General features: G+C 65.7%; 1 protein-coding gene across 1 annotated transcript; it reads left to right on the top strand.

Annotated features, from left to right (window-relative positions):
- Positions 1 to 13636: 13636 nt before the first annotated feature.
- Positions 13637 to 22877, top strand: LRPAP1 (LDL receptor related protein associated protein 1). Its single transcript, XM_054581894.1, has 8 exons — positions 13637 to 13860; positions 16856 to 17000; positions 18161 to 18285; positions 18764 to 18884; positions 19428 to 19589; positions 20012 to 20094; positions 20335 to 20511; positions 21444 to 22877. The coding sequence occupies exons 1-8, from the start codon at positions 13657 to 13659 to the stop codon at positions 21504 to 21506; spliced, it is 1080 nt and encodes a 359-aa protein (XP_054437869.1). The 5' UTR covers positions 13637 to 13656; the 3' UTR covers positions 21507 to 22877.
- Positions 22878 to 22911: the final 34 nt, after the last annotated feature.

The following is a 22911-nucleotide window of genomic DNA, read 5'->3' as shown; positions in this document are numbered from 1 at the left end:
GATGAATGGGAGGAAAAGAGTGGAGTCAGTTTTGTGGGTGGGTGGATAAGTGAATAGGTGAATAAAGGGCTCATTGCCAGGTGGATGGGTGGTGGGTGGGTGGGAGGATGCATGGATGGGGGATGGGTGCGGGCAGGTGGGCGGGGTGGGGGGATGGGTGGGCGGACGCGCGCATGGCGGGGGTGGGGGCCCTGGTGAGGCTGTGCAGAGGCGCGTCTCGAGTTCAGCGGACGGCGCCCCTCTGACAGCCCCCCGAGGCCCGGCTGCCGGCTCTCCCGCGCACGCGCCCTCTGACTCGGGGTGAGGGTGAGCGTGTGCCCCTCCGGGCTCAGTTTCCCCGGCGGGTCTGTGAGTGGGACGGAGTCCATTCGCTGTGCTGCTCCAGTCCTCCGGCCCCGGCCCAGGCGCCCGGGAGTCACAGCCCAGGGCTCAGCCCTCGCCGCTGAGAGCCGGGCGAGCAGCCCCGGCCGTCCCCAGCCCCCTGGGACAGCCCAGGCAGGGGGACGCGCTGCCCGCTGGGGGTTGCCATGGGCAACAGTTGGCCGCTTACTTTTCTCCTGGGTGATTAAGGAAAGAGACTCGTAAAGTGACAGTGCGTCACGGGGCCTCGCCTGCGGCCAGCGCTGGCTTGTCCCCTGACATTTCCCCACAGCCGGCTGACCTTCTCTGCCACAAATAGACGGATGTGGGTCCCTTGAGGCTGTTCGGCCTGCACGGGGCCCTGTCTCAGGGGAGCTGGGGGCCCAGGGGACACGAGAGGGGGCGGGATAGCGGCAGCAGTCAGGCAAGCGCGGCCGCTGTGTGGGACCAGCGCACCGGGGCGGGGGCGCGGGCCGGGGGCGCGGGCGGGGGCGCGGGCAGAGCCGCAGGAAGACGGCGGGGAGGAGCGCGCGCTGTCGGGAGCCCCGGCCCCGCGAGGCGCCCGCCGTGCCGGGCAGGGGACGCGTCGCAGCCATGAGGCCCCTGGCAGGCGGGCAGAGCCGAGGGCAGCAGGCCTGCACACCGCCCGCCGGCCCCAGGTTTCTGTGAGCCTGATTCTCTCACAGGATTCTCAGATTCTGGATCTTTCTGACGGGCAATCAGAGAGAGAGGCAGCCCTGTCTTGTCGAGCGATAAGGCCCCTTCGGCCGCAGTGGTCAGGGAGGGCATCCCGGTGGAGGTGCCCGTCGAGCCAGGGGCCGGGGGAAGCGCTGCGGGCAGGGGGAGCAGCGTGTGCAAAGGGCCGCGGAGCCCGGCCAGCAAAGGCGCACGTGTCCTGAGAGGGCGTGGCCCGGGCCTGGGCTCAGAGGTCACGCTCAGAGCCCGGGGGTCCAGGGCGGGCCTCCGGGTGGCCCCAGGGTAGAGGGCCGGCCGCACAGGCGCGGCGGGGTCCTCTCCCGCCTGCCTCCCTGCAGCCCCCACCCTGTGCGCCGGCTGCGGGCCTCGGCCTCCCGCTCCGCCGCTCTGCCCCGAGTGAGGGCGGGGCCCCCGAGCGCCTGCGGGCGCCCCCTCAGACCTGACAGACCCGAGCAGGGTCGGGCCTGCGCCCCTCCAGGTGCGCAGCTGAGCGGGGCTCCCTGCCGCCCGGCGGGCGAGCAGAACTGGGGTGCCAGCGGAGGCCCCTTGTCAGAGCCCAGCTCTCCTCAGCCGCGCCGTCCTCTGCCAGCGCCGGGGGCCCCGTCACAACAGGGCAGAGGGGGCGTGTCCCTCAGGAGCCCCCTCGGCCCCAGCAGGTCGCGTGTGCAGCCCGAAGCAGAGCGTCCTGGCGGCACCAGCCCCGCCCAGCAGCCTCCCGGCCCCCACAGCAGGGCAGCCCCCCGGGCAGAAGCCAGCACAGCGTCCGCCCGCACAGCGGCCCCGAAGGCGAAGGCGCTGAGGCACCGGGTATGGCGGGTCCGTCTCCTGACCCCAGGACGGGGCTCCCTCCCGACCTCCGGGCCTGAGGACCAGGGAAGGGGCGGTTGCTGGTCACCAAGCACAGGGGCCGGCCTCTCGGTGCCCAGAGCGGGGCAGGGACAGAGCCCCGCACGCCTTCTGCTGGGCGGCAGCCGGGCGGGGCCTCCGCTCTCTGCACAGGAGGCCTGGGGAATGTGCCGGGGACCCGGGGGCTGTGGGCGGGGAGCAGGGCCGCCCGGTGTCCTGCAGGAGGTCGGGGCCGGGCCGGCTCAGCCATGGGACGCGCTCACTGTCCTGAAGCCCCGCCCAGAGCTGTTCCAAAGTGGCTGCCCCGGCCTCGCAGGAGGGACATGGAGGCCCATGAGGTGGCCCTAGACACCTGTCTGTGCACTTTGCTGCCTCCGCCAGCCCTTTCACCTGTAAATCAAGAATTAGCCAGAGATGGAGGAGCAAGTCTCGGGGGACTGAGCCTTCCTCCCGCGCCCTGGCCCAGGCCTCAGGGACCGAAGGGGTGGCACGAGGGCAGCTCAGTCGGAGAGATGGGCGTCCCTGCCTCCCGCGGCCGCTGCTGACACCGGAATTCAGCCCCCCACCCCGGATACCAGACCCAGCGGCCGCCAGGCGGCCCACACCGCGTGCCGTCCGCAGCTGTCCCCCACCGGGCGTGGAGCAGAGCGCGCTCTCCTGCCCCGGTGTCCCCGCCAGCAGGGGTTGCCACCAGGAAGGGCTCGGGGGCTCCTGGGTGAACAAACACATGAGAGAGGGCGGGAGTGGGGGCGTGAACCGAGGCGGATGTAGACCGAGGCGTGGCGCCCTCCCTCCTTCATCACTTTGCTGGGGTCGGAGATTCCCCGTTGTAACCACAGACTCGCCGCCGTTTGTCCCCTTGCTCTCTGAGCTGAGAACGGGTGGTGCCGTGATGGGCCACCTCCCCAGTTCCCAACGAAGGCGCGGCCGCAGGGCCTGCGTGTCAGGAGGGACCACCCCCTGCGTCTGAGCCGGCGCCCTTCGGTAAAGACGTGCGTGCCCTTCGTTTCAGCATCTCGGGCCCAGGGATACTGTTCATCCGACACTCACCAGCCTCATCCTATTTCCCAAACGTGGCCACGGGGGAGCCCCCGCCGCAGCCCCCGTGTCCCCGACGGGCCCCCCTCCGCCTCCGAGGGTTTCTGTGCTCCCGGCTGTCCGGCCCCTCCCGGGAGCCCCGCCTGCAGCTGGCGCGGCCCGGGGATCGGCGCCGGCGCCTCGCGCCACCCTCGCGGCGGGGCTTCGGGAGCCCACGGAAAGGACTGGACACCGGGCGAGGCGGCGCATTGTCACGGTAACTTCTTTGAACTGCCACTTGCAAGAGGATTCTGTCCATGAATATTTTTTCTCTAGAAATGTGATAATGGAAGGTTTGTGCCCCAGTTTGGGCTGCGCATCACTGCAGAGACTCCGTGTGGTCCTGGCAGCACCTGTCTCAGGAGGACCGGGGACAGCGGGGGGACCCAGCGGGGACCCGCGTCATGGGGCTGAATCTCCAGCGTTGGTCCAAGGGGTCTCAGGGTCGGCTTCCTTATCCTGGGGGTGAACCCCAAGGGGCCACCGCTGGGTGTGGCCTCGTGAGGGGAGCCCGGCTGTCCATCCGGGGGCACCTCCCCGCCACCGCTGACCGAGGGTGACAAACACTGGGGAGCCAGGGGCCTTCTCCCCAACTCCCGAGGCTGTCCCCACAGGAAGCGGGTCGATGGCTGGAACTCCTGCCCCTCCCCCCGCTCCTCTCACAGCCCCCCATAGTGGGGAGGGGGAGGCAAATTCGGGCGGGGTTCACGGGACAAAAACGACGGGAATGGGGATACTGGCTGACGAGGAGGAGCCCCTCCGCCCGGGAAGGTGGCTGGGCTGAGCACCCCGTCTGCGTTGGGGGGGGCGGCGGGGGCGGGCTCCCCTTCTGGCTTTGCTGAGGGGGCCCGCTGGGTGCTCCGGTGTGAGGCGGGGGCCGCTGCTGTGAGGGGCGGCCCCCAGCACGCGGCCTGGGAGCCTGCAGTGGGCGGGCCGCCCTTCCGGACGCAGCCGGAGGGGGTGGGTGAGCGCCCTCGGAATGGCCTGGACCCGGGCGGTGAAATCCTTCCTGCGCGAGGCTTTGGAATGTCAGGTCACTTCCCTTTATTCCAAACTCCTGGGGCGCAACCCCCGCCACCAACCACCCAGATGCCCTCACTGTTACTCCTGTTCCTTGTTGACTGTTAACTATCCTGCCCCCGCCCCCCGCCTGTGTAAAGAAGTGCGTGTCTATCATTTCACCCTCTTAGCCAAGGCCAGAGGTTTCCCCGCTTTGCTTTCTCCCGCCTCCCTAATCTCTCACCAGCAGATTTCATGTAACCTGATTGTAATGTATAAAATAAGGTGCAAAACTGCCATTTTCTGGGGCATTTTCTCAAGCTGTTGAGGTGTTGCTTCCAGGCAATTGTCATCAGTTTGGCTCAAAGAAACTCAGCAAAAATTCTCTACAGGTTCGAATACTCCTTACGTTGCCAGTAACTTGGGGTGGCTCGTCCCGGACAGACCAGCCACTGTGACTCGGGGGGAAAAGCCACGTAGCCCGGGCCCTGGGGTCTGAGCGATGCCTGGCCAAGGCTCTGAGCCGCACAGGCCTGGGCTTCCTGGCCATGTCCAGCGTGTGGCCTTGAGCAAGCGCCTTCCCCTCTTGAGGCTGGGTTTGCCCCTCTTGTGAGAGGGCGGCCAAGGTCATGGTGAATGGCAGCAATGGTCCACTCGTTCCAGTTTGGTTTGGCGGCACGTAAGCTGCAAGAACATAAGCAAGCCAGCAGCTTGCTCCTTCTGTAAGAGGAAACACCTAGAAGTGACCCATCCGGTGGCGCGGCAGCTCCCCAGTGTCCTCAGGGACCCAGACTCCCGCCGTCGGTGCCTCCCCATCCTCCGTGCCCGGCCTGCATCCCCAAAGCCACTTCCCGGTCCAAGGTGGCTGCTGACGCTCCAGCCGTTGGGACCCTGTTGGGACCCCGTTGGGACCCCGTTGGGACCGAGGGCGGAGGGCGGCCCCGCCCAGGAGCCCCAGCTGGACGGGCTCCTTCGTAAGCAGCCTCCCAGGAAGCCGCCCACAGCAGCTCTGCTGTCCTCTCAGCAGCCAGAACGGCCACCTGGCCCCGCCCCACAGCCAGCGAGGGAGGCTGGGAAATGTAGTCTTTTACTGTGTGTCCCGGTGCCCCTCCCGCGAAAGCTGTCCTCGCAGCCCCGACCAGCCCAGACCACTTCCTGCCGGCCCATCCCAGGCTGGTCTGGCTCACAGGCCACCGGAAGGGCACAGCCCAGGGTGAGACCGGGTCCCCACCCACTTCAGGGGGGGGTGGTTTCTCTTGCTGCCCAGCGACCTCTGCCCTGTGCGTTCCTGTCTCCAGAACTGGAGAGACTCCGCCTGCCCTCCCGGGACACAAGCCACCCCGGGGACCCCAGAAACACCTGGTAGGCAGACGCACCCACCGTGCGCAGGGACGCCAGGGAGCAGGCCCCGCCGCCGTCACAGACCCGCAAACCGAGGCTCAGAGAGGCAGCCGGGGACAGGAACGCGCGACCCTGCTCCTTGTCATGCGTGCCCACCCCCGCACCCAGGGAACACCCAGTCCAGCAGGACAGTCGGCCATGAGCCCAACAGGGGCCCGGCCCGGGGGGCAGGCCGACCACGCACAGGCACGGGTTTAGACTGGAGAGGGGTCATCACGTCTCAGCCTGCCCCTGGGGGCCGCGGGGCCGGGCCGTGGACGCCGTTCTGATCCGTAGCCCCTTCGCCCACACAACGGAGCCGGCGATGCCAGCTGCCAGCCTGCCGAGAGCCCAAGGGGGTGCGGGCAGGCGCAGGCGACCCCGAATCCCGCTCCTCACACACAACGGCAGCGGGCGGCCTGCTCCTGGGCTGCCTGCTCCTGGGCTGCCTGGCGGTGACCCTCAGTGACGTCAGCGCAGAAAATGGGAAGAGCCCCAGGCCTCCTCGGGGCGGGGGGATCTCCGGTCCCAGTGAGCTGAGCGACCTGTCCTCGGAGGTCCCGGGCGCTTCCACCGTCACCGAGGCACCCGGACTCCAGATCGGGCCGGGCAGCTCCGAAGGTCCTGGGGACCTGGAATTCCAGGTTCCAGGGACGCTCCGGGGCTCTGGGGCCCAGCTCCAGGGAGGGCGCCGGGGACAGGAGCTGTCACGTAACTGGAGAAGCACAGGGCCTGGGGGGCAGCTGCCTGGCTTGGTGCCCCGGGCCAGTGTCTTTACAAGGCGGGGGAGAGCGCCTGCCAGCACCTCCCCCTCTGGACGCCAGAGGGCGCTGGAGGACAACAGGCGACGCGGGCTGAGAAGGGGGAACTTCTCCGCACCTGTGAGGGCTTCTTCGGCAAAGGGAGCGGGATTCAAAGGCTGCGCTGTGGTGCTGGCCCGGCGGACACAGGCCTCCCGGGACGCGGTCCCCCGGTCTGTGACACAGAAACAGGGGCGCCTGCCTTCCTGCCCCACCTGCCTGCGGCCACGTGTGGACAGCACGGCCCCTCCGGGCCTCTGCCCGGGGCTCTGCCGCCCCCCAGGTCCCCGCCCGGCCCCGCTGACATCGGCGCTGGCTGGCGGGGGCCGCGGGGGTGCTGTCCTGGGCCCTGCGGGAAACCCAGCGACATCCCGTGTTCCTCCGCCCCAGTTGTGACAACCAAGCTCTGGCCCGGCGTGGCCCGTGGCCCCCCGATGACAGCCAGAGACCAGGACACCAGGCTGCCCCTTCCGCGGTCTCCGACCCCTGCCCCGCACACGGCACCTCCAGCCCAGCCCTGCCCAGCTCAGCTCTTCGCGCCCCCACGTGCGGCACGGGGTCCGACGCTTGGGGAGGGCTCAGCCAGCTTTTCCTGAGAGAATGAACAAGCGAACGAACAGATCGCGGGCTGTGAGCCCCCGCAGCAGCCTTCTCAGGGGCCAGTCGGCAGCTCCGTGGGGAGCAGGCCCACTGTGCGCCCGGCGCGGCGCTGAGCGCTGACTGAGGGCGGCCGCCTTCGGGCAGGATTCCAGGAGACTCTCAACCATTGACACCGGGCGTGTCCCGGTCCCCGAAGACCCAAAAGCCTGCCTCCGCCAGAGCTGGACAGTTACAACCCCTGCCCAGGGCTCCTCCCCTTCGTCCCTGCACCCTGGACACGGGGCCACCGCCCGTCCCTGTCCCCTCAGGCAACAGGCAGGCGCAGGGTGGGGACGACGAGTCCTGGGACCCGAAGGTCACAGTCCCTAGCTTTCTCTAAAGAACAGAACACAAACCTACAGAAACAATATTGGTGCAAAGGCAAATGTTTACTTAGAGGCAGAAAAAAAGACAAATTACAAGTTTTAAAAATCTAACGAACACCACAAACATACAAAATGTGGAAAACAACAGCATATTTTCATTCCTTAGCCGCCCAATCCCCCCTCCACGGTGCTTCTTGCCGCATTTGCGGTCACCTCAGTGTGTGACCACTCATGCCACCTTTGACGGAAGGGACAGAGCTGTCCTCCCTCCAGCGTGGCTGACTGATTTCTAGTCAGAGTCTGTGGGCTGGGGCTCCCGCGCCCACGCGCGTTCCGGCCGCCGCGCGGGAAAGTCTCCTGCGCCGCAAATAGCAGCTCTGACTGGTTCTGTGTCACATGCTCCCACTCCTCACAAAGAGACGACCGTGCCGCACGCTCACAGCCGCGCCCAGGGCCGCGGGCAGGTTTCCTTCCTGACAGGGGCTACAAGGGCGGCCCCTTGGCTCGCGCGGGCCCGGCCACGGGGGCTCTGCTGCGGACGGTCCCACCTTGTCCCCTCCACCGCCCGAATCCCTGCGGCGCTGGGCCCTGCAGGCCGCGGTCCACCCCCCCACCCGCCCTTGCCCCTCCCCAGCAGGGCGCAACGCCGAAGGAGAGCAGGTCGGGGAACCGCCCCGGACTGGCCGGTCGGAACACTTCCAGCAGGCCCTGGGGCCCAGGCTCTCCCTTGCGGTCTGGCACCCGGCCCGGGCGACCTTGGCTGGGGACACGTGCGCGTGGCATGTGACAGGTGGCTCAGACTGCGGGCTCTGGACAGCGGGGAGATGTGACAACATGGGCCATTAGTGTGGCCTAATGGATGCCAAGCAAACAGACACAGAGCCTAAAAAAGCACGCGACAAGGGGGGCGGAGCTTGGGGCCTTTATTCCTCCAGCCGCCTCCCTTCCGGCACTAAATTGTGCTCCTCTGCCCCACACCACGGGCGCGGTCCTGCACCCGAGGGATGCACGCACGGCAGCACGTTGGAAAACAGATGCCTGTGGTCCTGTCAACGGGCACAGAGAGAGCGTTCCGTGAAACCCCGTCTCTGTTCTTAAGGACACGTGTTCGCTGTTCAGGGAGAGAAGGGAACACAGTGAGTCTGATAAGAGCCTCTACGCAAAACCTCACCCGTAATCGGAGTTAATGGGAGAGCGTTGACAGCTCTCCCTTGCAGGGCCGCCTGGAGGTCGCTGGGAGCCAGCGCGGTCTGGGAAGAAACCACCCCTTCTTTAGTCACAGACAACACGGCCGTCTGCCCGGAGGGGCCTGAGAATCGACAGAGAAGCTACGTAGATGAGTCAGGAGTTTAGCAAAGCGGTTGGATTCAAAATCTTTGTGCAAGATTCAATTCTAATTCTATATCAGCGACTGTGTCGGAAAAATAAGCTTTCACACAGACATTATTTACAGCATCAGAACGCTACGAATAACGCACAAGATCACTGTAAAACCGGAAAACATCATCAGAGACATTAAAGAAGGTCCAAACCAATGGAGAGCTGTGTTCATGGGTAAGGAGGCTATAGATTGTCTGCAAATACATTACTTCTGTCCAAGTTGATTTATAGAACCCAAGAAATTCCTATACAAACCCCAAGCAAGGATGCAGGTATGGAGAGCAGGACCGATAAAATGGCATCAGTCCGATAAAGATAGTACAAAGTGTATAAAACAAAGTGGAGACACTCTTGTCAACTAAAACGGCTCTCAGTCATGACACTTCGGTTCAACAAGGGACCTACCTAAGTCAGAGCAGACACAGCTGGCCGGGAGGCACACCTAAGCTATCCGCACACGCAGGCAGAGCAGCCGTGTCTGCAGAGCTGGACCACCCACCGGCTCCCGGGGAGATCCCCCACTTGGCATCAGGGGCGCCAAGACACTTGCAAGAGGCCCCGCAGGGCGGAGCACACCACTCCCCAGGTGTAACCGAGGCAGGCCCCAGGCCCCAGCGGACACCGCCCGCGGCCGCTCCACGCCCCGCTGCTCTCCCTGGGCATCGGGTGCCGGACGCTCTGCCCTGCTGGACGGAGGGCCTCATCTGCCCTGCAGCCCATCTGGCTCTGTGGATCCTTCTTTGCAAGACGCTGACGACCCCCCTGCCCACAGTGCTGGGTCCTGGACCTGCAGGCTGAGACTCTGGGCTCGGGTCCGATATCCTCACTGACTGCAGTGTGTGCGCGTGCTATATTCCTCTTGGAGTGTTAGAGTGTGAGGAGGGTAGGAATGCATGTTGATGTTCTACTTTGAATGAACGCGCATTCACTAAAAGCTGAGTGAACAGCACGATCCCCGTGTGTGACTTTTTGTTCCTTGGTGCCGGGCTGCTCCGCAGGCGGCCAGCCAAGCCACTGCCCGGCTGACTTACAGGAAAGGCTGTATCGCAAACCTACACTCATGACGGTGGGACATAAAATGTGATTCCAAGGTGTGTCTGGAAACACAAATTCAACTCAACACGCGCTGACCCTGCTTGGGTGCATCGGAGAATGAAGCGCGCCAGAACGCCTTGCGTAGCCTCCGTCCGGCTGGGGAGGCGCGCGGCCGACGGTGAGCAGAGTAGATTTCCCGGCGTGCAGAAGGAATAGGCGCCCCTGATGGCTGCAGAGCGGGGCCAGGACCGCGGGGCAGGCGGGGGGCAGTGTGCAGAACCAGCACATGGCAGGATGGGCCACACTGGAGGCGACACCTGCCAGGCACAAGGACAGTTCAGACACCAGTGACCAAACGTGGAGGACGTGCCTCACGGGGCCCCTGGGCATATTGTGACCTTCACAATTAAGACAGCGCAGGGTAGGTGCAGGGAACACGAATTCACAAGTGGAACACAATAGAGAGCTCAGACACTGACCCTCGTGCGCAAGGACACTGGATTTGAGACAAGGGCAGCGCGGCCCAGCCGTGGGAAGGAACGGACTTTTCAACAAATGGTGCTGGGACCACGTTTATATGAGGCAAAAACGTGACACTGCACTCTGACCCGAGCCCACCCTCCAAGGTTGACCCCAGCTGGATGAGAGACGCAAATGCGAAAGGCAGGGCCGGAGGCAGCGCGGGGGCAGCCAAGCTCCTGAGGTAGGAAAGCACTGCCTGAGCAAGGCAGTGAGAGCACTAGCCATCCGGGACCGGGACCGGCTGTCCCCACGGTGTCTCCAGGCCCGTGAGCAGCGCCTGATGCACGGCAGGTGCCCGGCCGGGTTTGTTTAGGGAATGGACGAACCTCCGGCTTGTTGGCACATACTATGGACGCCAACCTTGGGAATGGGTGGTGGGGGACGAGAGGAAGGACAGTCACCATGCAGCTCCCTCTCCTGGGGGGCCAACGTGGGTCCAAGCCCTGGCTGAGCCATCCAGCCAGTTGACCTTGGACAAATGACCTCACCTCTCTAAACCTTAACCTCCCCCTCCGTGAGGGGCGGGGTGGGGTCCCTCCTGGGGGACACTTCCTAGCAGAATGCCAGGTGCCCACCCTACCCACGTAGGGGGCAGTTCTCAACCCCACCCCACCCGTGGGAGCAGGAGGCCCTGCGGCCCTGCCCCCACCCACACAGCGGACAGTCGCTGAGTCCCAGGACTGGGCGTGGCCATTCTGGAGTCACGCACATGCCCTCTTGTCATCAGAAATGGGGCCACTCGTGTCATCAGGGAGGGAAAGGCCTTTGTCCAAGTTCGACAGCCCGTAGGAAAGGGGTCTTGGGAACAGAGCTGCCTCATAAAGCGGTCAGCCTGGCGCCGGGTGCAGCCCTGGGGGCTCCAAGCACGGGGCCTGCGCAGAGACGTGCGGCCAGGCCCTGGCCGGGGCTGGGCCCGGCGTCCATCCACCTGCTCCTGGGCGTCCCAGGGTTGAAGTCGCACAAAAAGCACCGAAGCACAGGTCCCTCTTGGGGAGGCTGGAGCCCGGAGGAGGAGGAACTCACACGAAACGGTCAACGTTTTAAAAGGGCATCGCTAGCGATTGCTGTCCTGCACCCAGCCTCAGGCAGCGGGCGGCTCCGAACCGCCATAGCAGAGCAGGAATCTATAGAAACAGTCAATAGCCCTGCACAGCGGCGAGGTGCCCAGAGGGAAGCTTCCCCGTTGGCCGGCGCAGGGGGCCCCAGGGAAAGCCGGGGGGGGGGCCGGGTGTGGCGGGGGGGGGGCAGGGGAGGGGTCCCCACGTCCCCACCCCAGCAGTCGCTCGTTTGCTGTTTTTGCTTTTCTTTTTGCTGATTAGTGTTCCTTTAAGTGCATGCACTTCAATTTCTCCATTCTCCTGGTGATGGGTTTTTGGGTTGCTTCCAGTCTGTGTTATGAATAACGCTGCCCAAACCATGCTTGCCCAAGTCTTTTTCCAGACATATGTTTTCATTTCTCTTGGGCAGCCTGGCAGGTGCATTGCCGGATTCATAGCATGGGACCCATTGGATTGGATCGGAAAGTGGGTATTTTTGAATTGCATAAGCAATTGACAAAGGGTCTTTGCAAAGTGGTGACCACTTTCAACTCCCACCAGAAATGTTTGAGGGTTTTGCACTTTCAACTCCCACCAGAAATGTCTGAGGGTTTCGGTTGCTTCATATCCTTTTTTTTTTTTTTAAGATTGTATTTATTTATTTTTAGAGAGAGGGGAAGGGGAGGAGAGAGGGAAATATTGATGTGATTGCCTCTTGAGCGCCTCCTGCAGGGGACCTGGCCTGCAACCCAGGCAGGTGCCCTCACTTGGAACTGAACTGGTGACCCTTTGGCTCACAGACCAGCACTCAGTCCACTGAGCCACACCAGCCAGGGCTCGGCTGCTTCATATTCGTTGCAACGTACGACACAGGGGGCCTCTTGCGTCCTGGCCACCCCAGCGGGCATGCAGTAGCAGGCTGGACGTTAGTGAGGGCGGGGCATCTCCTCGCAGGCTCCTTCCTTTTAGGGCGAGGGTGCTCGAACTTCCCCCGGCGTCTGCTGTGAGCATTTTGTGTGGGTGCCTCTTGCAAAGCTGGGGAGGTGCCCTCCGCGGCCCGTCAGCTGCGTGGCTTTCTCACACACCGCGGTCTCGCTTGCCCGGGGCCGCTGCCACACCTGCGGAGACTGCTGCGGGCTGTGTTCTCCTTCATTCTGTTCCTGCAGAGAATTACCCCGGTTCATTTTCAAATACAGAGCCAAAGGTATTTATATACGTATGAGGGGGGACCCAAGAAAAAAATAGATTTATTAAAACTTCTGTATTTATTCTTACATGTTTAAACGTCAGGCACCCTCATAGTGCTCTCTATTTGATGCAATGCCTCCATCGAGGGATTTTTCCCCGCGGCTCAGAACAGTGTTTGAACTCCTCGATTTTGATGCCTTGTAGGGCTCCTGCTGTTTGTTTCACTTCTTCCGCATCAGCAAAACGTTTCCCTTTAAGGACATTTTTCATGGGGGGAAACAAAAAAAAGTTGCTACAGGTGAGTAGGGAGGGTGGGGCACAGGGGCCATGCCGTTTTTTGTCAAAAACTGCTGAACACTCAGCCGAGGGTTGGCAGGTGCGCTCCGGATGGAGTCTTGAAAGAGTTTTCAACAAAGAATTCACTGAGGCCGCTCGCAGCCTCTCACAACGCCGCCGGCTGGTGCACCGATCCAGGCGGCCTCCTGGAACACTCGCCTAGCGGAGGAGGCCTGTCCTACAAGGGCCCGCCCTCCAGAAGACAGTCCCAGTTTTGGGGGGTCCCCCCTCATACACAGTGCTGGATTTGATTCGCTAATATTTTGTTAAGGATTTTTTGTTTAAAGCCTCATCCAAGGATATGCATTTTGTTTGTTTGTTTGTTTGTTTGTTTTTAAGAGAAAGAGAAGCACTGGTGTGAGAGAAAAACATCGATTGGTTGCCTCCCATACCCGGCCGGACCTGGGATGGAACCCACAACCCAGGCATGTGCCCTAACGGGGCTCGAACCCGCAACATTTTGGTGCCCGGGCCAACGCTCCCACCCACCGAGCCCAGGCCGCGCCGGCCTCCCCTTTCCTTCTTCTGTCCTTGACGGACTGGGCGGGGGCTGGGGGGGGGGGCGTCCCCAGGTGCCTGACAGCAGCGACCTGCACACCTGAGTGCCAGGCGGGGGCCACATGCCCCAAGCCTACAATGACAAGGAAGATTCAACATCAGAAGACACAGGAACAGCCCCCGGCACGAAAAGGCACGGCCTCGAGTTCTGATTTACAACTTCTACCCGGTAGAGACGGCGGGGGCCTGCAGTCATCTGGCTTCCGGGGTCTTGGCGGCCCTGACCCCTAAGCTATTGGGGCAGCCCTAGCGCAATCCACCGCCGCGGGCGCTGGGAGTCACGAGGCCGCGGCGTGGTTGCCTAGGAAACGCCCACGTGCCTCCGCAGGGCTTCCCGGGTCTCGTAGTCCGCCGGCGGCCTCGCTGGGGCCGGCCACGTGTGGGAGAACTACAACTCCCAGGAGGCAGTGCGGTGAGGGCGGGGCCTGGCAGGACCTCTTGGTCTCAGCGCGGGGTCTCCGCGGCCGGAGTAGAAAGATGGCGTCGCTGACAGTCGGACCGTGGCTGTTCGGCCTCCTGGCGCCGTCGCTGCTGCTGCTCCTGCTCGGGCCCTGGCAGGCGGCGGGCCATGGCGGCAAGTACTCGCGGGAGCAGAACGAGGCCGAGCGACCCCCGACGCGCGAGCCCGGGGCCGAATTCCGCATGGAGAAGCTGAACCAGCTGTGGCGTAAGGCCCAGCGGGTGAGCTGCCGGGCCGGGGGCCGGGGTGGGAGGTCGCTGCCGGCCGGTGGGGTTGGGGTCCTCCGGGAACTGCGTGTGTCGCTTTCCCCCGCCTCAGCATTTCCGTCCTGACTTCCCGTGAAGGTCTCCAGTTCCTCTTTGATGCAACGAGCGTTCGTGGGGTCTGGACGCCTGCGGACTTTGGCGATACCCCGGCGTCCCGGGGTTGGGGGAGTCGCGGAAGGCCCGCGAGGGGTCTTGTCCGCCGGGCTCAGGGTCATGTGCTGCTGGGGTGGCAGAGCGCCCGGGAGCAAGGTCCTGGGAGCCGCGAGCTCCTGTCGAGGGTTCTTGTCCTCACTCTGCCGTGAGGACAAACTGTTTAAGCGTTTGTACGCCCAGGCGGGTGCCCCGACGGGGAGGGAGCTCTGTGGGACCGCCCCGGTGTTCCTGAGCGCCGCCAGAGGCCGGTTCCCGTCCCTGGGGCACCGGGAGGGACCCCGAAGGGCGGACCCGGGGAGGGCTTCACCTGGGTTCCAGGCAGTGGGCGGGGCGGGGCGGGGCCGGGCCGTCCCGGGAGCGCGCCTGCGGGCAGGGGTCTCAGGCCCCACCCGGGGCCGGCGGCGCTGCTCTGAGGCCGCACACTGCCCTGCAGGGACTAAGCTCCCTACACCTACACGGTCGCTAGGCTGGAGGCTGGGAGCTGTGGCCGATTTCCTCCAGATTTTTTTAACCGCTTTGTTGCATATTTAGTATGTACACCTGGATGAGTTTGAAATGCTGTGTGTACACTTGTGGGGGCGTTGTCGCCTTCTACGCCACAAACTTGCGCAGGTAGTGCTTGTCTCGTAGTCACTGGTGATTTTCTCCACTGTTTAATGTTGGACGTGTTCTTCTATGCACTTGGCTTCTAACTAGTACTTTTCACAGGAGGTGTTGACAGGTAACTGTAACTGTAACTTAAGGAGATGATGGAAGAATCCCGAGGGACCTGGAGCAGCGCTCTGAGGAGTGGGGGCTGGCGGTCCCTCCCGGAGCCACACAGGTCCTGCTGGGGCCCCGTGTCAGCTCACATTGAGGCTGCCCTTGGCCACTCTCCACTCCAGGAGTTACTTGAGAATGGCAGGTCCTGGGGAGGCGGCAGGTGGCGGGTCTGCAGTGAAGCTGCTGCAGGACCTCTCAGAGCTTTTAACATGCTGAGGTCGTGCAGTGGGGTGGGGGTAGCCCCCCACCCAGCGGCCGGAACCCACTTCCAGGAGCCCAGCCTGGGTCTGAGCCCTGAGGTGCATTTGGCCCCTGCGCGCACTGCGGCAGGCAAATCCGCGTCGCAGGGAGGACCCAGCGCCCGGCCTGCAGCGGTGGGACCCGCTCTTCTGGCCTGGGGACGCTCTGGTGTGGCTTTACAAGTCAGCCGTTGAACTCGAGAATCCCGAAGCAGGTTTGTTTTTTCTTAACATTCAGAATGCCTTCGTGTTTCCAGTTAGTGTCTCCAGTTAGTGTCATTTGTATCAGCGACTGCAACGCTGTAACTTGAGCATTTCACAGAACTCTAGTGGGTTAGGATTCTAAGGGTGGGAGTAAAAACAGAAGGACAGGAAACAGGAGGGTTTTAGGTTTCACACTTCTGTTCAGACTCCGAAATCAAAACTGTTTTCTCCTGTGCTCAAAACCAGCTCACACTGGACGCAGTTGGAGCTTTTATCCCACGGCTCAGCTGCGGGGCCAGGGGCTCATGAGGACCCGCTTGGCCCAGCGGCCCTTCCCTGTGGTTCTTCTGGGGTTGCCTGGCACACAGGCATCCTCTCGACCAGCACTGCTCCCTCACCTCCGGCCCCGTGGCGGGCCCTGCCCCCGGGAGGGGCCCTGGTCTGCTCGCGCCATCGTTCCCCCGGCGGAGGATCCTGGTCCATCCGAGAGGTGGAGAGAGCCAACGCATCAGACTAGGGGGCCGATGAGAGGTGGAGACGGGAAGTCTGAGCTTAGGGTGATTTCCCTCTGGAGGCCCTTCAAAGCCTGTTCTTCACCTTCGTTTTGCGGGGAACCATGAGCTCGGGTCTGCTCATAGTAACCCCGGCGCGGGCAAGCCGCCAGTGCGGTGCCCGGCGTTGCCCCCTGATGCTGAGGGCCTGTGTGCAGCCAGCATGGGGCGGTCGTCCCTCCTCCTGCAGGTGGGCACGCACACCCCAGCCCACGCGGGCCCTGGAGCCGGCCCTCCCCGCAGGACGGCCGGGCACTGGGGACGCCCACTCGCCCAGGCCTGGGCTGCCGTGGGGGTCGGTCGTGGGTTCCTCCGGTGGGGTGTTGTCAGGCACGCAAACTAACTGCCTTTACAGCAGCCGGTCTAACGGGACTGGTGAGAGCCGTCGCGGGTCATTTCCGCTGGGAGGGACGGCGCTGGCGCGAACCTGGCGGGGCTCCGGGCCAAGCAGGGCGGCGGGCTCTCGGGGGCTGGAGGTCCTGCCCGGCCCCTCGCCAGCGCCTCCGCCAGCCGGCACCTGCTCCCAGGAAGACTTCCTGGCCAGTGAGCCGTGGCGGTGTTTTGTTCTTATTTGGTTTTCTTTAAAGAAGTTTCTCATAAATTCAGCCTTCTGTCTTCCTTTGCGGTCGCAGTTGCACGATACGAGAACTGGCTCCTTCACCAAGCCCCACGTTCACGCCCCTGCATCCTCCCGCCCCGCTGACCCAGGCGCCCGGTGGCTGCCCCAGGGTCCAGGGCAGGAAGGCGGGGCGCCCCTCACCTTCTCCTCCTGCGTCATGGGCTCAGGCCACTGGTAGCGGTGGCCCCCTGGGGACGTGCGGTGCCGTGGCTTGTCGGCGCGAGGCCAGTGGCCCCCACGTGGTGGGGCCGGGGCCCTGGGGAGGCGCCCTGCAGGCCTGGGTGCGGGATTTTGAAGGGCGGGGGCTCTTGACTCCATGTTCTGCTCAGCTCCCAGGGCCTCCCGGTCCCCCGTCTCGGGTCCGCGCCCCCCGGCCCGTGTCATTGGCCACTTGTCACATGTCCCCTGCCCACGTCCCACAGCTGCAGCTGTCTCCTGTGGAACTGTCCGAGCTCCACGCCGATCTGAAGATACAAGAAAGGGATGAGTTCGCCTGGAAGAAACTGAAGGCCGAAGGCTTAGATGAAGATGGGGAGAAAGAAGCGAAACTGACACGCAACCTCAACGGTACCCAGTACCCTCCTTCCTGGTCTCTGGGCTCTGTGGTCTGACTCATCCTGTGGGCGGGAACCACGGAGGGAGCCGTCCAGGCAGGTGTGAGTCACACACAGCGAAACGCAGATCCCAGTGACACGGTCTCAGGAGGTGACAGGCGTGTTCGCCGGTGTGACCGCACTGGCCAGGGTCCCGGCGCAGGGGCGGCGCTGGTGGCTCGGAAGGGGCCCCTGCAGTTCAGCGGGGACTGGACGGGCGTCTGGCGCCCAGGGAGTCCCCGCGCTCAGAGGCACACGTTTGTCCCGGCCCGTCCTCCAGCCCTGCCACAGCAAGGGCATCCCGGGCACCGGCGGTGTCAGCGGAGCAGGGCCTCCCTGACCCGGGACTGGGCTGCCCCGCTGGGGGACGAGGGCAGAGGGCGGGAGCCACGGGGCGCCTGGCGGGGCCTGGTTGTGTCCAACAGGTGTCTGTCCGTGGGAGGCGCTGGGGTCTGGGGTCGGGAATGGGGTGCAGGGGAGAAGCCCTGTGCCGGGGCCCCGGGGGAGGTCCTGGAAGGGAGGGGAGCGGGTTCTGCGGCCCAGGAGGAGCAGCGCGCCCACTTCCGGCTGAGGGCCCAGAGTCCCCTCCCCGGGCAGGTCCCGCAGAGGGCACGGTGCCCAGCGGTGCCTGGAGGGGGCATCACCGCCCACAGAGCTGCGGCCCCGCTGGGCACCGGCCCCACATGCTTGGAGACCACAGTGGGCGCCGCTGAGAGCCAGCACCGGGCACGTCCCCACAGTGACCGGGAGGCGGCAGGCTGGTGGCTCATCCGTGGGGAGTTGCTGGCGCCAGTCTGTCCTTTAGAAAACCTTCCCGCAGCACAGGTGCGGGCTGGCTCAGAGGCCCCCAGCCACAGTGCCGCCGTGTGCTGCCCTCCGCCCCACCCTCACTGGACGTGGGCGAAGAGGCTTGGCTTTGAAAACCCACGAGGCCGGTCTGTAGACGACCCCAGTGGTGCCGGCCGGGCCTGCTCACGGCGGGGCCCAGAGCGGCCACTGTCGTCGGGGTGGGGCCCTAAGCTGCTGTCCCCGCTGTCAGAGCGGCGCCCCAAGTGGCACCAGAAACGGGCGGGCAGAGGGAAGCCGCAGGAGGTGGAGGCAGACCCCGGCCTGACCAGCGGCCCCCTCTCCCAGTCATCCTGGCCAGGTACGGCCTGGACGGGCGGAAGGACGCCCGGGCACAGAGCAGCAACTTCCTTGACGCGGGCACCGAGCAGGACAGCCTGGAGGACCCCCGGCTGGAGAAGCTGTGGCACAAGGTACCTCGGTGCTCGCTGCGGACCCTGGGGGCTGCCGCTCGGGGGCCTCTGCCCTGGGCCTCTTCATGGCACTGGCCTGGCTGGCACAGGGACTGCTGGGCGAGGGGCGGGGGGCAGCCGCGCCTTCGCTCTGCGTCTGCGTTGAGTGGCGCCGGAGCCTGCGGGCAGAGCCGCGATTCTGAGGGGTGTCCTCCCCCGGGGGTGCACAGCTGAAGCGGTTGCAGCGCCAGGCGTGGTGGGGCGCTCGCTTCTCTCCCTGTTGCCTGCCGGCCCCTGTCCAGGATGCTCTGTCTGGACCACGTTGCAAGGGGTCAGGAGTCAGAATTCTCCTACCAGCTCCTCGTCCTCCGTTGCGGGGGGGGGGGGGGGAGGGCCATGGGGAGGGGGCCCCTGACCAAGCTCCCCGGTTACGCATGTCACCCCACGGCCACGGGGCGCCCAGCCCACAGTGGGGCTCTCTTGGCCGCCTCCCTCGCAGGCCCAGACCTCGGGGAAGTTCTCCAGGGAAGAACTGGACAAGCTCTGGCGGGAGCTCCAGCACCACAGAGAGAAAGTGCGGGAGTACAACATGCTGCTGCAGACCCTGAGCCGGACAGAGGGTGGGTCCTGCCTGCCCTCCCCGCGCGCGGCCCTGCCCCACCGGGCTGCGGGCGCGGGCGTGGGGCCGGCTCTTGCCTGTCCGCTCGGCTTCTGAGGGGAACCTCAGAAACATTTGGGAGCCCCCCGTCAGGGTGCCTTTGATAGGTGCGGGGACACGCTGGTCAGACGGGGCGCGTCTCCAGGGGCTCGGCGCCCTGCTGGCCACGCCCCCGCGGACACCGCGTTCTGACTGGGACTTCGGACGGCGCTGCAGTTGGTCTCAGGACCCACCCTCATCACGGGTGCCGCCCCTCAGGAAGCCGGCGGGCACCCTGGAGGGCTGGGGCGCCCTCAGGCCCCTCGTGGGTGGCCCCCCTGCGCGGGCCGCCCGGGAACGAGGGTCCCCGTGCCTGTGCCTTCAGAGGGAGGGGCTGGGGGACGGGGACTGCGCAGCCACCGCTGAGCCTGAGGAGGGACAGATGCTCCAGCCAGAAGCAAGAGCGCGCGGGAGGCTCGGCGGCGGGTCCCCGGGGCCCCTCAGGCACCGACCGCGTTCCCTGCAGAGATCCGGGAGAACGCCATCAGCCCCGTGGACATGAGCCGCGCGCAGGAGGAGGCCGTGCTGCACGGCAAGCACGCGGAGCTGAAGGACCGGCTGCGAGGCATTGACCAGGGCTACGACCGCCTGCGGAGGGTCAGCCACCAGGGCTACGGCGCGGAGGCCGGTGAGCGGGGCGCGGGGCCGCGGGCAGGCGCCCTGGGCTCCTCTCCGGGCCTCTCCTCGGGGGGCGTCGCGCCGCTTGGCTTGCCGTCTCCCTGTGCCCTTCCCGTGTCGCGGCCCCCTGGCGCTCGTGTCAGTCCGGACAGTTGGTCGCACTGGTAACGGCTCCCACGGGGCGGCCTGTCTGTACCGACACCGCCTCCCTGAGCCCCAGGTCCACTGCCCACCAGGCCCCGGCCGCGGGAGGCGGCCACCTGCCAGCAGGTCCTGTGAGCTACGGGCCGGGCACACGTGGCGAGAGCGGTGCACGTGGTGGCGCGTGCGCCCACGCACCATGCGCACGCTTACACACACGGCCCTGGCAGCCGGGTGGGAGGCGCGGGCCGGGGGTGCGCGCGGCCCTGAGGCTGCCGTGCTCTCCGCCAGAGTTCGAGGAGCCGCGTGTGGCGGACCTGTGGGACCTGGCCCGGTCGGCCAACTTCACGGAGGAGGAGCTGGAGGCCTTCCGGGTAAGAGCCGCGCCTGCCTTTTGCGCTTCGTAACAGCGTGCCGGAGCCGCTGTCGCCTTGTTGTTCTTCGTGGGGGTGGGTTAGCGTCACAGGGACGCCGTCCTTCCTCCCCTGGGCGCCCCCCCCCTCTCGTCTGGGTGGCAGCCCGAGCGGGACCGCGGGGCAGAGGACCTGCGGGCCGGGGCGTTGGGCATTGGGAGCCCGTTTGGGGGGACTCAGCGGTCCAACCCGCCCCTCCAGGAGGAGCTGAAGCACTTTGAAGTGAAGATTGAGAAGCACAGCCACTACCAGAAGCAGCTGGAGATCTCGCACCAGAAGCTGAAGCACGTGGAGCAGCAGGGCGACCAGGAGCACGTGAGCCGGAACCGGGAGCGCTACGCCCTGCTGGAGGAGAGGACCAAGGAGCTGGGCTACAAGGTGGGGCCGGCCTCCCCTCGGAGCCTCCGTTTCCCCTGCCAGGGGGCTGGGCGGGGGCCTCGGGCTCGTGGCCTGGCTCCCACACGAGCTGCCCGGGGCGGCTCGGCGGCTCCCGGGTCCGCGTGCAGGCCGCTGTGGCCTGGCCTTCATCCGGTCCGTGTGGGGGTCACGCTGGCCCTTGAGGAGGTGGGGACCAGCCCAAGGCTGGGGTGGTGGCCCCGGGCCAGCTCTGTGCCACGGTGCCTGCTCTGTAACAGCCAGGCTGCCCCACCCCCGGTGGGGCCACGGCTTAGGGGGCGTGGGCAGGCGCCGTCCAGGCACCGGAAGGTGAAGGGCCTTTACCTAGGGGGCCTCTGGTGTGGGCTGGGTGGAGGGCGTGGCATGGTGGCGGGGACGTGGAGGGGCAGGGGCAGCAAGGGTGTCCCCACCGGGCGCAGTGACCTGGACTCTGCAGGGTGCGATACGGGGGGTGCTCCCGAGCCTTTGGGACCACAGGGACGTGTTGCTACGAGAGTAAACGGCCGCGTGGCCCGGTGCCTGCTTTTGGTGGTGTGTGGGAGAAGCCATGCGCCACAGCGCCTGGGCGGTCAGCTTTAAATGGGCCTTGAGATGCGGGAGTTTGTGGGGGGCCGTCGCCCGGCGGGGAGGTGCCTGTGGGAGGGACTGTGCTCCTGGGGGTGGCGCCCCCAGCAGGCAGGGTCTGGGGGAAGCAGGCGGGGGCTGCCCGGAGCGGAGGGCGCTTCCCACGCGGGGCCAGGCGGGCGGACCCCCGCTTCTGGCCCCCAGCCCCTCGCACCCTCAGGTGGCGTCCCATGTGCTGCCGAGTTGTGCTGATGGCTTGTTTGGGACTGTCTGCGGGAGGCAGAGAATGGGAAGGTGGCGGAGCTGAGCGGTGACCCCGCGTCCCCGGCCTGGGCCGGCTCTGTCCGCAGGTGAAGAAGCACCTGCAGGACCTGTCCAGCCGCATCTCGAGGGCGCGCCACAACGAGCTCTGACCGCCCGGCCCCGGAACACGGAGGGCCGTCTGCGTGAGCGGGACCGTGGGAAGTGTGGCAGGCGCTGCGTGCTGCCGCCGGCCTGCCCCCGGCAGAATGGCTGCCCTCGCGGCTGGCGTGCCGCCCCGGCTGCCGGCTGACCAGCGTCCTCAGGCCGCAGCAGCACGGTCGGCGCCGAGGGCGGGATCCCTGAGCAACAATCACAGTGTTTAATTTTGATTCATCAGCAACCCTGCGCCTCCCTCAGCCATCTCTGCCTCGTCCCAACCCTGCGACTTGGCCTCAGAACCCACGGTGACCTCAGCCCCTGGCGTGGCTGGGGCCCTGGGACCCTGCCAGCCCGAGGGGCCCCTCTTCCCCTCCTCGCCCCTGACGGCCTCTGCGCTCAGGTCAGTGCCGCGGGCGTTTTCCTGCCCAGCCCTGTCCCGGGGAGCTATGCCGACCATCCCCGAGGGTGGGGGCCGGACCCCGTCTGGACCGAGTGGCCACACCGGAGCCCGCCAGGCGCCTGCCCGTTCATCCAAGACATGGCCATGCGCTGGGTGGGGCTCGCGCTTCGTGGTGCCGTGGCCGGGGGCCGGGCTGCCCTGGGCTCCCGGGTCTGGTCGGGCTCCGGCTCCTTGGCGGTGCCCCAGCCCCTCTGTCACGCACACTCCGTGCTGTCCCTCAGCGGGGTTGGTGCCCTGGTCAGCAGTCGGGCGAGCACGTGGTGTGGGTCACGGCAGCTCCGTCAGCGGGGGCGCGGCCTCCTCGCGTCACGGCTCGTTCGAGGCCTTCGTGTTTCCACGGACGCGGTCGGATCAGCTCCCAGATTCCCACGGAAGAGCCCACTAGGTTCTGGGCTATGAGCCCGCGGCCCCTGTGGGGAGCGGGCGGCACGGCCGCCCGGGGTCTTCCCCGCCAGGAGGTCAGCACACGGTCCCTCCGCTTGGCCCCCTCCCTGGGCCACAGTGCCCTGGCTTCAACACGCGGCCTTCGCGCGCAGCAGCCGTGCCCCTGGAGGTCCCGCCCTTTCTGCCGGCACGAAGGGCAGGCTTCCGGTTTGTCTCTGGGCGGCTCCCTGTGGGGCCCCCACGACCCGTCCCCTCGGGCTCCGTGTCCGTGGCCCCGCCTTGGCCGTGAGCACGGCAGGCTCTCCACCGATGGCCACCCTGCGCCCCTGCCTGGCCAGGGCGGCCGTCCGCAGGCGGCAGTGGCAGAAACTGGCTTCTGAGGCCAGGTGGCGGCGGCCCACGTCCACCACAGGCGGCGTCACGTGACTTCTGCACGCGTGGCGGACTTCGTGCGTGGAGCTGTGCGGCCTGGAATCCCCTTGTGCTGAGTCTTTGGATTAAGAACTCAATTTTAAAAATAGATATGGGGCTGTTTGCACCTTATGATTCTTGTGTCTTTATTTTAAAGATGT

This window comes from Pteronotus mesoamericanus, unplaced genomic scaffold (genome assembly GCF_021234165.1).
Source record: "Pteronotus mesoamericanus isolate MK-2021 breed Mesoamerican mustached bat unplaced genomic scaffold, CSHL_Meso_final contig_68, whole genome shotgun sequence".
In the NCBI taxonomy this organism is placed as follows: Eukaryota; Metazoa; Chordata; class Mammalia; order Chiroptera; family Mormoopidae; genus Pteronotus; species Pteronotus mesoamericanus.
This window is presented reverse-complemented; position numbering and strand designations above follow the sequence as displayed.